Consider the following 13,738-nt stretch of genomic DNA (forward strand, 5'->3'; position numbering starts at 1 on the left):
TGTGGCTCCATCAATAGACACTAAATAACAGCAAAGAAACAAGTGTTTCCACCGCAGAAAGGATCCTTGGAACTGAACTTCCTTCTGTGCACATATCTACACACAGCACCGTCAGAAAAGAACAGAGAGAATCATCAGACACATTACATCCAGCTCACTCCCTGCCCAAACATAAACACTGCACATACAACCTCAGACAGCACCATCACACACAGAACACGTTGCCTCTGTGAATCTCTTGACCAACACAAATAACTGGGCAACACAGTGTCCCCTTTCTTATATTAGGTTTTATGCACTTTTTATATATTATACAGTTGGATGTGCATATTTCTTTTTATAATTGTGTCTTTCCTGTGTCTTTTTGTGTGACAGGAGTTCCTATGTGTGTATGCACAGACGGCACATAAAATTTCTTGATTCTGGATTGTCATTGAACAGTATCAGGCCTCAGAGCAGCCAACCTTTTCTTTTCAATCCAGCCAACAGCACCGGTGGTCGCGACATTCTGCTCCTTCATGCAGGAACTGCTCGAGGGGGAGATGGCAGGAACGGTGAAAACAGATCAGTGCTTTCCAAAAGACAGTTGCTGCTCAGCTTAGTGGGTGTGACTGTCTCCTGAGGCTCCACTCTGAGCTAAAGGAAGACCCTGAGGCCTCATGTCTGTCACCTGCCATTAAAACCTTCCTGCAAGTAGCGAGGCATCTTCAGTTTTATCTGTTGAATGGATTTTGAAATATCATCACTGTGTATGTTTACTTGAGTGTAGTGTAAATGTAGCTGATGTCTATGTAGTAAATGTTTCAAGGTCTAAAGTTACAATGATGAAGTGTATCTCCAGACCAGGGTCAATGTCACTGTCCTTGTCCATGTGTTCTTCACTGAGAAGAAGCCTGATCCTCTGTCTTCTCTCTTTTGTTTCTTTCGTTTGTGAAGGGCTGCTGTTTGAGATGAAGACAGTCTGACAGGCTGAACAGAAGAGTCTATCCAAAGTTCACAATCCCTCTGCATGTCATGTTAATGCATCCCTCTTGGCTTCGTCAGCCTTTTGTTCATCCAGGATCCTGGACTCTCCACTGACACCACAAGGATTTTCCTGTCTCCAATGGCTTCCAATGTGCTGTGGAACATAGTCTTATAAAAGTATTTTTTAACCAAACATTCATTATTTGGTTGCATAACTTAGTTGAATAGACATGAGTCAAATCACTTAGAGGAATACTTTCTAATTTGTTAGACTTTGTTTTTATTTGTGTCCATTGAATGATACAAGACTCCCATCTGCTGCTCACTGGCCTTACTGCAGCTTACTCACAGAAGTTTCATTGCAATATCAGAAGTGATTCAAGTACAATTCTTAGATTTGACTGCTTAGTCACGTGAAACTGCTGTCATTCAAAGTATTGACTGGATACTGCAACAGAGAGTTAATACTGGTGACTGTTGAACTTATAGTAAATCGGTCAAATAAGGTGATAGTTAATTATATTCAGAAAATAGTTATGAAATGCTTACAATGTTATAGTTTGTACAATACACAGTTTGATATCCAGTTATATGAGCAGGCAGTGAGACATGCTTCTAGGGTGGCATGACACAAAAAATGCTGACAACTACTGGCAAGAGTTCATCGCAAATTTCATTTCACTTTTTAAACTTAATTTCCTTTATTGATCCCTCGTGGGGAAATTCCTTCTCTGTGTTTAACCCCGATTGTTCATTCACACTGCTGTGTGAATGAACAAATGACAAACGACAAATGTTTCAAATTTACAGTTCAGAAAACAGAAAAGTGAATTCTTGGCTACCCCATTAGCCAGTCCTTTCTTTCAAACCAAGAAAAACAACGACACGTACGATATTGTCATTGGTCCCTTTGAATTACTTGGACAACGTTTGACCGATGTGATCCCAGTATCTTAACTTCCAACTTTTCCTCCAAAGACATTGAGGAAAATGGATTAGAAAGCAAGTAATCCACCTGGTCCATACTTCATGCTGCCATAGCTGAACTTCTTCTCCCTCCTCCCACTCTGACACCAGCAGCACTTTTGACCAATGACCAGCAGCCTGAGGGCTGACTGGATTTAACCCAAATGATCAGTGAATGATGGGGGCATGACATGACACCTGTCAATCACTTACAGAAATATAATGAATGGAAGCAGACTGGGGGCTCTGGGGCTGTAAAAAAAAAAAAAAATTAATTAATTAAAAAAAATCAGCCCATTCAGAGATATTCTATGTTTTTCTTTTGACTTTTTGGTGCTGTTGCTGCCCTTGGTCGCACTGAAACTTAAAGCAAAACTTTGATCATTTATTATTATTATTATTATTATTATTATTATTATTATTATTATTATTATTATTATTATTGTCTCATTGCTGTTGGTAGATAGGAGGGCAGACAGCTGTCAATCAGCAGAAACAGAGACGTCGACGCGCACGCCCCGCCCCTCCGCTCCTCCAGCCTGGTGGTCTGGAGCCTCCCTCGGGACAGACCCGTCCCTCATCATAACCGTCCTGTGCGGGAGAGGAGGAGCAGCGGTGGGCCAGGTATGCTGACTCTTCTCCACTTTATTCCTGTTTATCTGACAGCAGGGATAGCTGCAGAGAAGTTCAAGTGTTTACTAGTTTTGTGGCGCTGAATTAACACTTTGGACCAACTGTTTTCTGGATGCCATCACGGGGTTTCTAACACGTGTCAATATTTGTGCATAGTCCCAAATGCTAATTAGGCAGCAGGTCAAAAACTGTTCAAACAACTGCGGGAACGTTTGTTTGTTTTTTGTTTACCTTGGTCCAGGATACGTCCCGCATTGCTCAGCAAAGGAGCGAACCTTTATTAGAATGTTGTAGACTATGTTTTAACATTAATGTGGACTGAGAAGCACACACTAAGTGAGCTCAACATTTAGTCTGCAAGAAAGGGACACAGAAAGACGACGGGGAGAGGTGGAGATAATTCCTTAATTCTGTTTAAGCTTCAGTTTCTCCTGATTACTACTTTGTCCGTGTAGGTCTGACAGCATATGGTACAGCATGCACCGGCTTAACTGCTTCTTTGTTTACCGATTCATATTCTTATTTTGAAACATTTGGAAAATGTACTTTGTACAGACTATATTCTTAGTAAAGGCGACTGAAATGGTCCCATCACACTGTCGTGAATAGGCTGTTATAACACAGAGGATTGTGAGGAGTGTGAGGTTTTTTTTTTTGCATACATTTACAAACTTTTAATTATTACTCAGTAAAAAAAATAAATAAAATAATAATAATAATAATAATCCCACTTGTATTATATTGTCGGCTGGCAGTAGTTTATGGTTTATGGGTACACTATGACAAATGTTTTTCCATTTTTTTTGGTCTTTATACTTTCAGTAAAATGAGTTTCCTATGTCAAATGTTTTAAAAGCCCTGAAGCCCAGACAGAAGACACGAAACTAGTTTTTATGACTTCAGGAGTTCTATAGAAATGGATTGACAAAGTTTCTCAAATGTTGACATGATGGAGAAACACCATCATGTTGCTCGTCACGTGTCACGTAGTGTCATTCAACAGTGGAGCACAGAACGAACAGCAATTTGAGCAAATGTGGTTACAATACATTTACACCAAATTGTAAGAAATAAAGTGGTCAGATATGACGAGCACATGGTAGTTTTACTGATTGCCCCACATGGTCTTTCTAACTGCCTGTAGTTGGCAAGCAGATGGCTTACACAGATTAACGGCCTCATGAGAAGATTAGCTCAGTTTACCTGCTGCTTCACTGACTGGTTACTTGACTGACTGACAGGCTGATAGAAACATTACTCAGCCTTTATTTTGTAGAAGGGAAAGAAAAATCACTCTTCCTAATTGATTGCTCACTGCTTTGTGGGTTAATGTGTTTTCACTTCACTTAACAGATGATTATGTCATGTTGGACAGACTGGATGAACAAAGAAAGGCCTTACTACTGGAGGTGGGTCAGATTAAACCCCTGCCCCAGGCTGACAGGCTGGAAGCCTTGTTTGAAGCAGTTAGGGCAGAATAACTCATCTCTCTTCTTCAGTGTGAACAGCCTGGTTTGTTAAATGACTTAGAGCAAAATTAATCTGAGAGCCTTTTCTCCTGGCCGACCTGAGGCAGTGGGTCACTAACATGTTAAATAGGGCTTGCTTAGCTACAAGGCATTCAGGGTCCTACAAACACACTGGTAAAATACCTGGATACCTTTGTTCTACAATCTAACCAAATAGATGTGTTTGAGTCTTCCACCAGCCATCTGTGTTTTTACACAGTGAGTTTGGCAAATGGTGACCTGGAAATAGAAGCAGTAAATGTGGATGTTTCCTTCTAAGAATACCCTCCACCCCCTGTTATCCATTTGAACCCATATCTATATTAAACACAGAGCCTTCCTGACTGCTGCATGCCGCTGACTCTGCAGGGTGTGAAATTGACTGAAAAATGCTGTTAGAAAGTTTTGCACCTGTTTTAAGTTGAACCAATGGAGCAAAAAGCATATGTTCAGCTATCATGCAAATTGGCATGCTGAAGAAGGCTGTGAACAACAGTATATGCGGGATGACATTTCTCTTTATGTTTTATGTTTGTGTCAGTAAGATAAAAACTACAAAATGCAAAGACATTGTGCAGTCAGATCGGCACTAGGAGCATCATAGTGGCATCAGACAGTTTCCAGTATTGAAGTCCAGCTGGTCACCCTGGTAGCCATATTTCCTGTCATCGCTACTCATTCTATATACATCCCACTGACAACATCTATTTGAATAAAGTTGATTCAAACAAGATGCCAGAGTTGATAATGTTGACAAAAACAGACAGCTGGGGATACTTTCTACAGTACTAAAGCAGAAACTGCGCTGCTTGTTTTAAATTTGAATATAAGTTAACGAGGAAGATCTTTACACATAATACACATCGCTCATTTCCTTTTTGAGAATACCAAAGGACATTACAGACTTATTTGTCACTGTCTTTGTTACATATTATTTGTTACTGTTAGAACGCAGTTAGACATAGTTGACGGTTTCTCAATAAGTGAAAAAAAAAATGTACAATGGTATTTCAAATCTTATTTTGCTTTTCTTGTTTTTTCCTGTGGTACAAAAGCTTTAACCATAATGTGCCTCTTTAGTAAAATCCTTATGCTACTATAGTTTCTATTTTTATTGCTATTGAACCACACCATATTTCTTAGTTTTTCACTGGACAGTGACAATAAAACTTCTTATTCTTACACACTTTGAACATCAACACTCCTGTGTAGACAGCCCACTGACCCACTAGATATAAATAAAAGGTTTGACCTGTAGTATATAAAAAGCCAGTATATTTTTGAACAGGAAGTCCTAGATATACTCATTCTAGGGAGGATCTTGGAATATATCAGCTGTTACAGTCATGTATCATAGTTATATAAATTCATGCATGTGATCAGAATGTATATACCTGTATAATAATATATAATAACATAGCTAATATAGGCCTTTGTATTATACATACAATCCAGTACAAGTAGAAATGTGATTATTTAAACATGTCAGCAGAGAGATTTAGGATAAAACATAAAACATGATATGAGGTTCCTCCCAGAATGATGAGGACAGTGGTGGAGACAGACAGTCTGGGACACACACGCACACGCGCGCGCACACAAACACACACAGCTGCAGTTATAGGAGAGTCCTGTAAATCAGGGGCTCCTGTCAGGCAGTCGTCTCTTCATTTAATAGATTCATAAAGAGATGCTGAGGGAGCAACAGCTACGGTAACCGTGGCCTTATCAAGTTCTTCAAGATCATTAGTAGCAGTGTTTGCACAATTACATTTAAAGCTCATTTAGGCCAGTTTCTTTTTCATTTTCTTTTCCTCTAAGTAAAAAAAAAACTCAGTTAGAAGACAGAACTTCTATCTTCCTGCCTCAGACTGCACAGTAACTAAACATTAACCCTCTTCTAAATGACATCTAGATAGATAATGGACTTAAGCAATAGGAATACACCTGTTGTTGATACTGTAAGATCATTGCTCAGTGGTGGCTCCTGGCGGTTAGCTGAAATCCATTTGTACAGTTTGGTTTTGTATAGGATGTCATGCCAGTTTTGTCACAGTAGTCAGGCCTGTTTAACATTTCTGAATGTTGTAGTATCGTGTGCAGTGTGGAACTGTGGAAAAGGGTGTCTGACAACCTTGTCCACTTTCTCTTCACTATCTTTGTCTTCTTGCAGCATGGAGGAGAATGACCTGCTGAAGGAGAGGCTCCAGGCCATCACTGTAAAACCTTTCTCTTCTTTACTCACTGTCTTCTTAGGAAAACACTGATGTTAGAGTTCTGTAGGCAAACAACGGAAACATTACAAAATGCAAAAACATTACATTATGCATTACTCTGTCAACTTCGTTCTTCAGTTTATTCCAATAATATATTGTAAATTGTAATAGCCTTTTACATTTTCTTACTGAATATTTATGTTTGATGGAATAGGAGAAACATCGCATTCAAGAGGACATTAGACAGAAGAAACTGGAACTGGACCAAGAGAAACTGAAACTACAGCACCTAAAGGTTGTTCAACTCACTCACACTTAAACGCTGTCTGAATAAATCTATAAGTGATCAGCAGTGGCAACACATGTGAAATACTCTGTTGTAAATTGTTGAGTATTATCTCTTATAAGAAGAAGGGCCTATAGGGCCTGTAGTCACATTGCCCACCAGTCATAGTATTTCTAGTCTGGCCATGGTGCACATTGTGAACCTCATGTCCTTCTGTCCTTTGAACATCAACAGAAAAAGGCTCTGAGAGAGCAGTGGCTGCTACATGACTCGACTTCCCACAATGCAGCAGACTCCAGGCAGCTGGAGAGCCTATTGTCTGACCAGCAGCAGGCCAGAGCACTACAGCTCAGCATCCACAGGTACACGTATCTAACCACAGAAACACACAAACCCATGTTCCCACAGACACATTCCAGTATGTTGTTTTGGTTGCTAACCTGCACCACCTTCACTGCCTCATTAGAATCGAAATGGAGGTGGAGTCTCTGGAGAGGAAGGAGTCCATGATTTCTACCAATGAGAACTTCATTATCAAAAGACTGAGGGCTGTGGAGAAAAGCTCTGAGGACATTATTAAGGTGTGCACACATAATTTCACACATCAACAAAGCTGTAGTTTTGTTCTTCCCTTCTTTTATTCTTACTGATTGTGTCTGTATTCCAGGAGGTCCAGGACAGCTTTGTTCCTGGTAAGTCTTAACAACACTTGTGGTGTTTTTGTTGTAATGAACCATTAAATGCTAACAGTTGTGTTTTCTGTCCCAGAACCATTACAGGTCACCACAGTGGTCCCTGATGTCCCAGAATCATTTTCTCCAACAGCCAGCAAACCTTCAGAACAAGACACTACTAAAAAGAGTGAGGCCATTTTCATACATGTCTGTATGAAGTATATCGTATGAAGTCAGCACATAGAACCTTTAACTTGAGTGCAAATATACAAAAGTTCAGAACTTTCACTCATAGCGTAGAACTCAAGAACAACTCCAGCGAAAACACAAACACAACGCAGTAGTCATAGTGAGTATTTGGTTCTCCTGGAGACCACTGTATCGCAGTGTTTATGGTGTGTACTACAGTACACACACACAGTAATCATTCTTCTGAGTGACCCTGCAAAAACATGGGATAAACATATGATAATATTCACTCCAATATCTAAAAGAATAAATTATAAATACAGGTCCACGGGTACAGCAATATCCCAAATTAAACAAATGTAATGTTAGCCTTTAAAATGTGGAACAGCAGGTGCAGTGATTGTAGCTTGTGGGTTGATTTAATAATACTGTAACTACATATGTGGAATTTGTGGAGCGTTAACACAAACTCTTCCCTCTTTGTCCCAGCTCTCTTTGCCATGGAGATTAATGTGACTAAAAACATGTTGACTGGGGAGAGCACTGTACTTTCCACTGCATCTGTTCCGCCTGAGGAGTTGAACCAACACGCTGGGCTTAAGGTTTATGATGACGGCAGGAAGTGTGTTTATGCCCTCAGTTCACAAGAGGTATTTCATTTTTTGTCAGCTGTTACTTTGCTATTCTGTGACTTTCTTTCTTGTTGAAAGGAATCCGGAAAATCTTAATTTCTACTTGACAGCACTCAGGTTTAGTGTGAGTTGACAGAGGCTAAACAGGAGCGATTTGATGGTTTTGATTTAAAGTCTGAAGGCTGAGTTCAGCGTCAGTCTAGAGCGGTTCCGTATACTCTGGTACTCTGTGGCAGCAGGAACATTTATGGAGCATGATAATTCCAAAATCCAAGTACAGGTTTGTCCTGCGTATTCGTATTGTTAGTTGATTCTTCAGGGGCAGCAACACTCCATATGTCTTAAAAATAAAATTAGTTTAGTCTACTTTTTATTTGCCCTTTATGAACACATTATGGTCTTGTGCACAAAAAGTGCCAGTCTTGGCGATAAAAGCTGGGGGTTATATTTGGTACAGTAAGGAAATGAAAGAAGTTGTATTACACATTACTAGTCTTTTGCATTAATTACAAAACATATTTTTTACAAATATGTAAAAAATATGTTTTGTAATTAATGAGCATCGGGAGCAAACAGAACAGAACAATGTTAAAATACATAGTACAAGTTCAAATTTCAGCCAGAAGTCTAATAGGATCTTGAGCATATACCAATCAAGCTGGGACATAAGACAGTTATCGTGCCTCTTGTCGTCTGCTTTTGTCATTGACTTGTCTTTGTGGTGTCTGAACCTCTTTTTTTTTTTTTACATCTAGGGGTCACATGAGCAGACCTGTGTTCCTCAGCTGTCAGCCAATGAGGTCGAACATTTGTTAAGAAGTGCTACAGTGCATCGCCAAGTAAAGCACCAAAACTACCACCCAAATCCCATCAGAAGGGAGGGACGCAGCTTTCACAAGCACCAGGATCAGAGAGACATGGTGCAGGAGCATGACCTCAGGAAACAGGGAAGATATTCTGGGAATCATGTCCTCAGGAGCGACATTGCAGAGAAAGACTTCATCTGCAGGGAAATTAGGCCGAGAGAAACATACGATGGGCGTCGCTATAGTCACCAGGAACACCATTATTGGAGGCAAGAACACAGAAACCCCCAAAACAACCTGAGGGAACGTCATCACCTTGGAAACCAAAAAGACCTTGGTTATCACTATGGTAACCAGAAACATTGTCACCATGGTTCGTACCAAGTGATTAATTTTCACAGTGCTGAGGAAGAAGAACGTGCTAGGCACCACAGAAATGGGGTCACCAGAAGCAGCAGCAGCCGGTTGTTAAGTGGAACCAGACCCAATGGCTTTCCTCCTTCTAGATCACATGACCAGGGAATAGTGGCAGGCTATCAGCCACAGCTCTGCTACACTCCGGCGAATTATATTCCTCTCAGTGATTACATCAGTGTTGACGAGGAAGAACTTAATCACTACAGCTCACCATACTACCAGTCACACAACCAATCCACAGCTCATAGTGGCCCCGCCCACAAACACAGAGTGCCCTCCCCCCTCTATGGAGATGACACACCTTATACCATCCTCAACAGCTTGGACAACACGGAGCCAATCACAGCCATCTTCATGGGCTTCCAGACGGCTCAGGATGACAGCGGGCAGATGCAGGAGCTTGAGGGCTCCCTCAAGGCCGAGCTGGTCATCATTGAAGACCCTGAAGATCACTGTGAAGACAGCAGCACAAAGGAGAAGAGCCACAGCAGCTTAACCAATGGAAATGTGGGACACAAAGAGGGAGTTGGAGACAGACGGCCAGAGAAATGGATAGGAACAGGTAACAGAAAGGTGCAGAAAAAACACAAGGCATGCTGTAGTGTCTGCTAACTGGACTGACTAATACCTGAGTGTCCGACATTGACTAAATACAAACTAATGACTAGTTTGTTATCAAATATTTTGCCCTGTCAAATCTCATCCATTCAACCTTCAGAATTCAGGATTCCTTGATATGATGACATAAGTTCTCCTGACAGCGTGTTCAGGTGGCCAGAAAATCTATTCATTCAGATTGAAAGGAATACCCCAATATTTATGATTTGAAGACAAACAATAAGAAAACCCATTCATTGATAAGTTGGACTGTTGTGTCTGTTGTCTACATTCAAATGTTTTTCTTCTCAGTGATTACATATTATTTATTTCGGTAAATAACTAAAAGCCTGTAAATAACTGTAAGCCTGGACTGAACAATGACGAAGTTATTGAAACAGCGTCATATTCTCTCTACATTAATGAGACGAATATGAGTGCATAGTGTTGTGGCTCCATCTGCTGGCAGCAATGTGAGCAGCTTTAATATCTCACAGTGGTAGCAAAGCTGGACCTAGATATAAAGAAAAACACTGCATTTTAACTCACACTACATGGAATATCCAGGAGCAGCTCAATGACATGTCATATAAGAGCGCTTTGTGGTGTTGTGTAGCGCTATATACTATAAACCATACTACAATAGTTCCCAAAGGTTTCATGTTAGCTGGAGTGGTACCATGGAAAATGAATGCAAATGATATCAGCCAACAATTACTCCTCTATATACGTACCATTCAACCATTGAGGTGAATGAACATTTTAATTTCCCAAAATGAAACATTTGAACGTGAAAAACAGTATTCTTATTTACAAACCATTATCTGACAATATGAGCTTGGACCGTGTGTGTTGTAAAATATCTGACAGCTTCACAGCTGCAGCAGAAAGCACAAGTTCTAAGATAGAGTTTTTGTTTATGTTGTTATGCATTTTTATACTAACGTCATTTGTATGTTTCTGTGTTGAGATGAAGAGCATGTGGAGAAGCATGTAATGATGATGCTAATAAACCTTTGTTACTGACTGATGTTAACAGCTGATGATCTAACCAGTTGTGTGTGTGACGTTAATCCTTAGTGATGTGGATCAGCTCAGATGTCCTCCACAGAGTCATGCTACATATCAGTCAGAGTTAGTTTATGTCATCTCATTAGAGCCCTGTGTGTGCGCATCACGTTAAATGTCTTTGAAGCTGGTACTTGCATCATTGGCTTTGACACACAGCCAGCTTTAATTTATCACTGAATACAATGGTAGTGTTATCCACACCAACACTACCAAACAGCACTAGAGCCAGATTAGTCACACTGTTAAGATGTGGAAACTTGGTCAATGGACATTTGTTCTTGAATTCATTTGTGAAAAGAAATACAACCAAAGGATATATAACTAAAACGGGGATAGAGGGGAGGAATGAGTCGTTTAGTTCATCAAAGTCCAGTCAGGCTGAAGAACAACAGTCTGGTGTCTCCTGATGGCACTCAGGAATTCTATTTGTTTTTCAGTTCAGAGTCATGAAAATAACAAGCGAGCAAAGCATCTTTCTAGTTCATTTTAAATGGTAAATGGTCTTGTCTGCTTTTCTACCTACTCAAAGGTACTCAAAGCACTTTTACAGTCAGAGACACATTCACCCATTCGTGTGAGCGAATGGGTGAATGCAACTGGCACACACCAGTGCCAGTTGCATTGGGAGCAAATGGGGATTGCCAAAGCCACCCATTTTAGTCCTGTGCATTTCCAACTAGTATTTTCTTTGTGGGTCATTGTAACTTGGCTTCTTGCGGCTTTTTTTTAAAAAGGACAAATCAATTTACATGTTTAATTTCTCTCTAAACAAAAATAAGAAGAAATTAGCCACCAGGTGCAGAAAAGGACTGGTCTTTCTTGTCTTTTGTAACAACGATTTATGGGACAATGAATCACCTGCATGATACTAATGCTCATCAAAGCTGCACATGGCTCCCACTCCAGGATTCTACATTCACAAATGTAGAATGTTAATTTTGAGTGACATTTCTGAAATTTCTAAAAATGTTTAAAATTATTACTGCATAAAGGTTTTGCTTGTTTTAAGGAAACCCATGCAGTTTGTCTACATATTTACTCTACAGTGGAGGTGGAGGCTGTAGAGTTGACATGACCCATATATGACCCACAATAGACTTATTAATGGATCAGGTTTGAATTATAGTTTAATGTGTAGATAAATTGTGGGGCCACAGCTTTCATTAAGTGGAACATTTCCTGAGACTAACACTAACACTGGACGAGAATGTTTCCACGGTTACAAAGCAGCTGTCAGTGAGCAATAATGTACATTGAGATATCATGTGCAACATTTATTTAGAGCATTGTTGAGCTTTATAATGTTAAAAGTACCAGTCCAGCTGTGCTTTTCATAAAAAACAAAAAAACAAACAAAAAAAACACGATTAATACAGGTGTTAATAACAGAACAAAAAAATCTCAGGCAGCTAAATGGAACACCGCCACACTCACTGCAGGCAGGATTTGTCTGTATGCTTAGTTTAACATCCACAGGCAGTATTTCAGTCTCATTACATTACATATGTTTTCAGCATCGTTCTGCACTCGTCAGGCATTTTATCAGCTTAGATGAGCTTAATGCCACACGCTGATGAGAGGGATTTGTGTGTGTGTGTGTGTGTGTGTGTGTGTGTCTCAGGTTCAGAAGAGGAATGAAACAGGTGGATCAGTATCTAGGTCCTGCTGTGGTCTCTGATTTCGGCTGCCTCCATCTAGCAAGGTTTCTATGTTTGTCATGTGTTGTCTGCTGTTTCCTCATGCAGAGCTCTGGTCGTATGACGCACAAGTGAACAACAGGTGAGTCTCTGGTTGAGGCTGAGTGTCATGGGACATGGGACATAGACTCCAGGCTGTTACACTCTTCTTTAATGTTGTCGGACATCGCAGTCTTTGCATCTTCCTGATGACTCACTTACAAGAACTCTTGTAGAATCTTTCTGCCTCTAATGTGGATGTTCCACCTCTCCACCCTGATCATCTCTTTAGCTGTTTTGGCAGAACAATGAGGATCACTGTCTGGTTGAGTGACTTTCCATGCATTTGTCTGAAGGAGAGGACATAGAATACTCCTGAAAACCTCTCCAGTCACCCAGCATCCAAAATGAGGCCGAGACTGGACACTTGGAAGAAGAATCCATCAGTTTATTCTTTCTCTGCTGCGATTAATAAACGCAAACACATGTGTATTTTACATCTTATTAACCATGTTTCCCCTCTGCAGTACAAATTACAAGCTATACAAACTACCACTCAGTACCTTAACCAGTCCATGTTAGATCTACACAATTCATACAATGAATGAAATGTAGGAAAAGGTGTGACCATCTTCTGAAAATGAATATTTGTTCTGGTCATCAGATGTTCTAATACCATAGCGTAAGACATCTCCTGACATCAGTGATGATGATAAATTAAAAGGAATTACATGTTTGGCTTAGCCACACTCAGTCCTTAAATGTGGAAGTTGTGGGCTGACTACCAGGCTACTTTTGACTTGGAACAGACAGAACACCAGCCGCACCTATGACGTGTATCCCAGCTGAAGATTTACAGTACGTGCCAAGTTATAGACACTGGACATGCAAAAGGTGTAATAAAAAAGGTTCTGTTTCTTCTGTGTGAGTTTCCTTTATGGGAAGCAGCAGTGTATTTGTCTGCTTGTTGTGGACAAATATCCTGCTGCTTTTAGGCCCTGGGTTTTGACTCTCAGGCTACACACAACACTTTGGTGGAGCTAGTTGTTGGTCACACACAAAATCTGTAGACACAGACTTAATGCTGCTTTTTGTATTTGC

The 13,738-nt window shown here is 40.3% G+C and overlaps 1 protein-coding gene across 3 annotated transcripts; it reads left to right on the forward strand.

Moving 5' to 3' along the window:
• Window positions 1-2,481: 2,481 nt before the first annotated feature.
• Window positions 2,482-13,558, forward strand: palmda (palmdelphin a). 3 transcript variants are annotated; one of them, XR_007113023.1, is made up of 11 exons: window positions 2,482-2,556; window positions 6,247-6,292; window positions 6,504-6,584; window positions 6,810-6,937; window positions 7,042-7,156; window positions 7,243-7,267; window positions 7,344-7,436; window positions 7,928-8,088; window positions 8,826-9,855; window positions 12,583-12,740; window positions 12,930-13,558. XR_007113023.1 is itself a non-coding variant. In XM_047588556.1 (11 exons), the coding sequence occupies exons 2-11, from the start codon at window positions 6,248-6,250 to the stop codon at window positions 13,003-13,005; spliced, it is 1,788 nt and encodes a 595-aa protein (XP_047444512.1). In that variant the 5' UTR covers window positions 2,482-2,556; window position 6,247; the 3' UTR covers window positions 13,006-13,558. The 3 variants fall into 3 exon arrangements, 2 of the variants coding, with proteins under 2 accessions (XP_047444512.1, XP_047444513.1); XM_047588556.1 differs by having other exon boundaries at window positions 12,707-12,740; XM_047588557.1 differs by having other exon boundaries at window positions 12,583-13,558.
• The last annotated feature ends 180 nt before the right edge of the window (window positions 13,559-13,738 follow it).

This window comes from Mugil cephalus, chromosome 7, assembly GCF_022458985.1.
Source record: "Mugil cephalus isolate CIBA_MC_2020 chromosome 7, CIBA_Mcephalus_1.1, whole genome shotgun sequence".
NCBI lineage: Eukaryota > Metazoa > Chordata > Actinopteri > Mugiliformes > Mugilidae > Mugil > Mugil cephalus.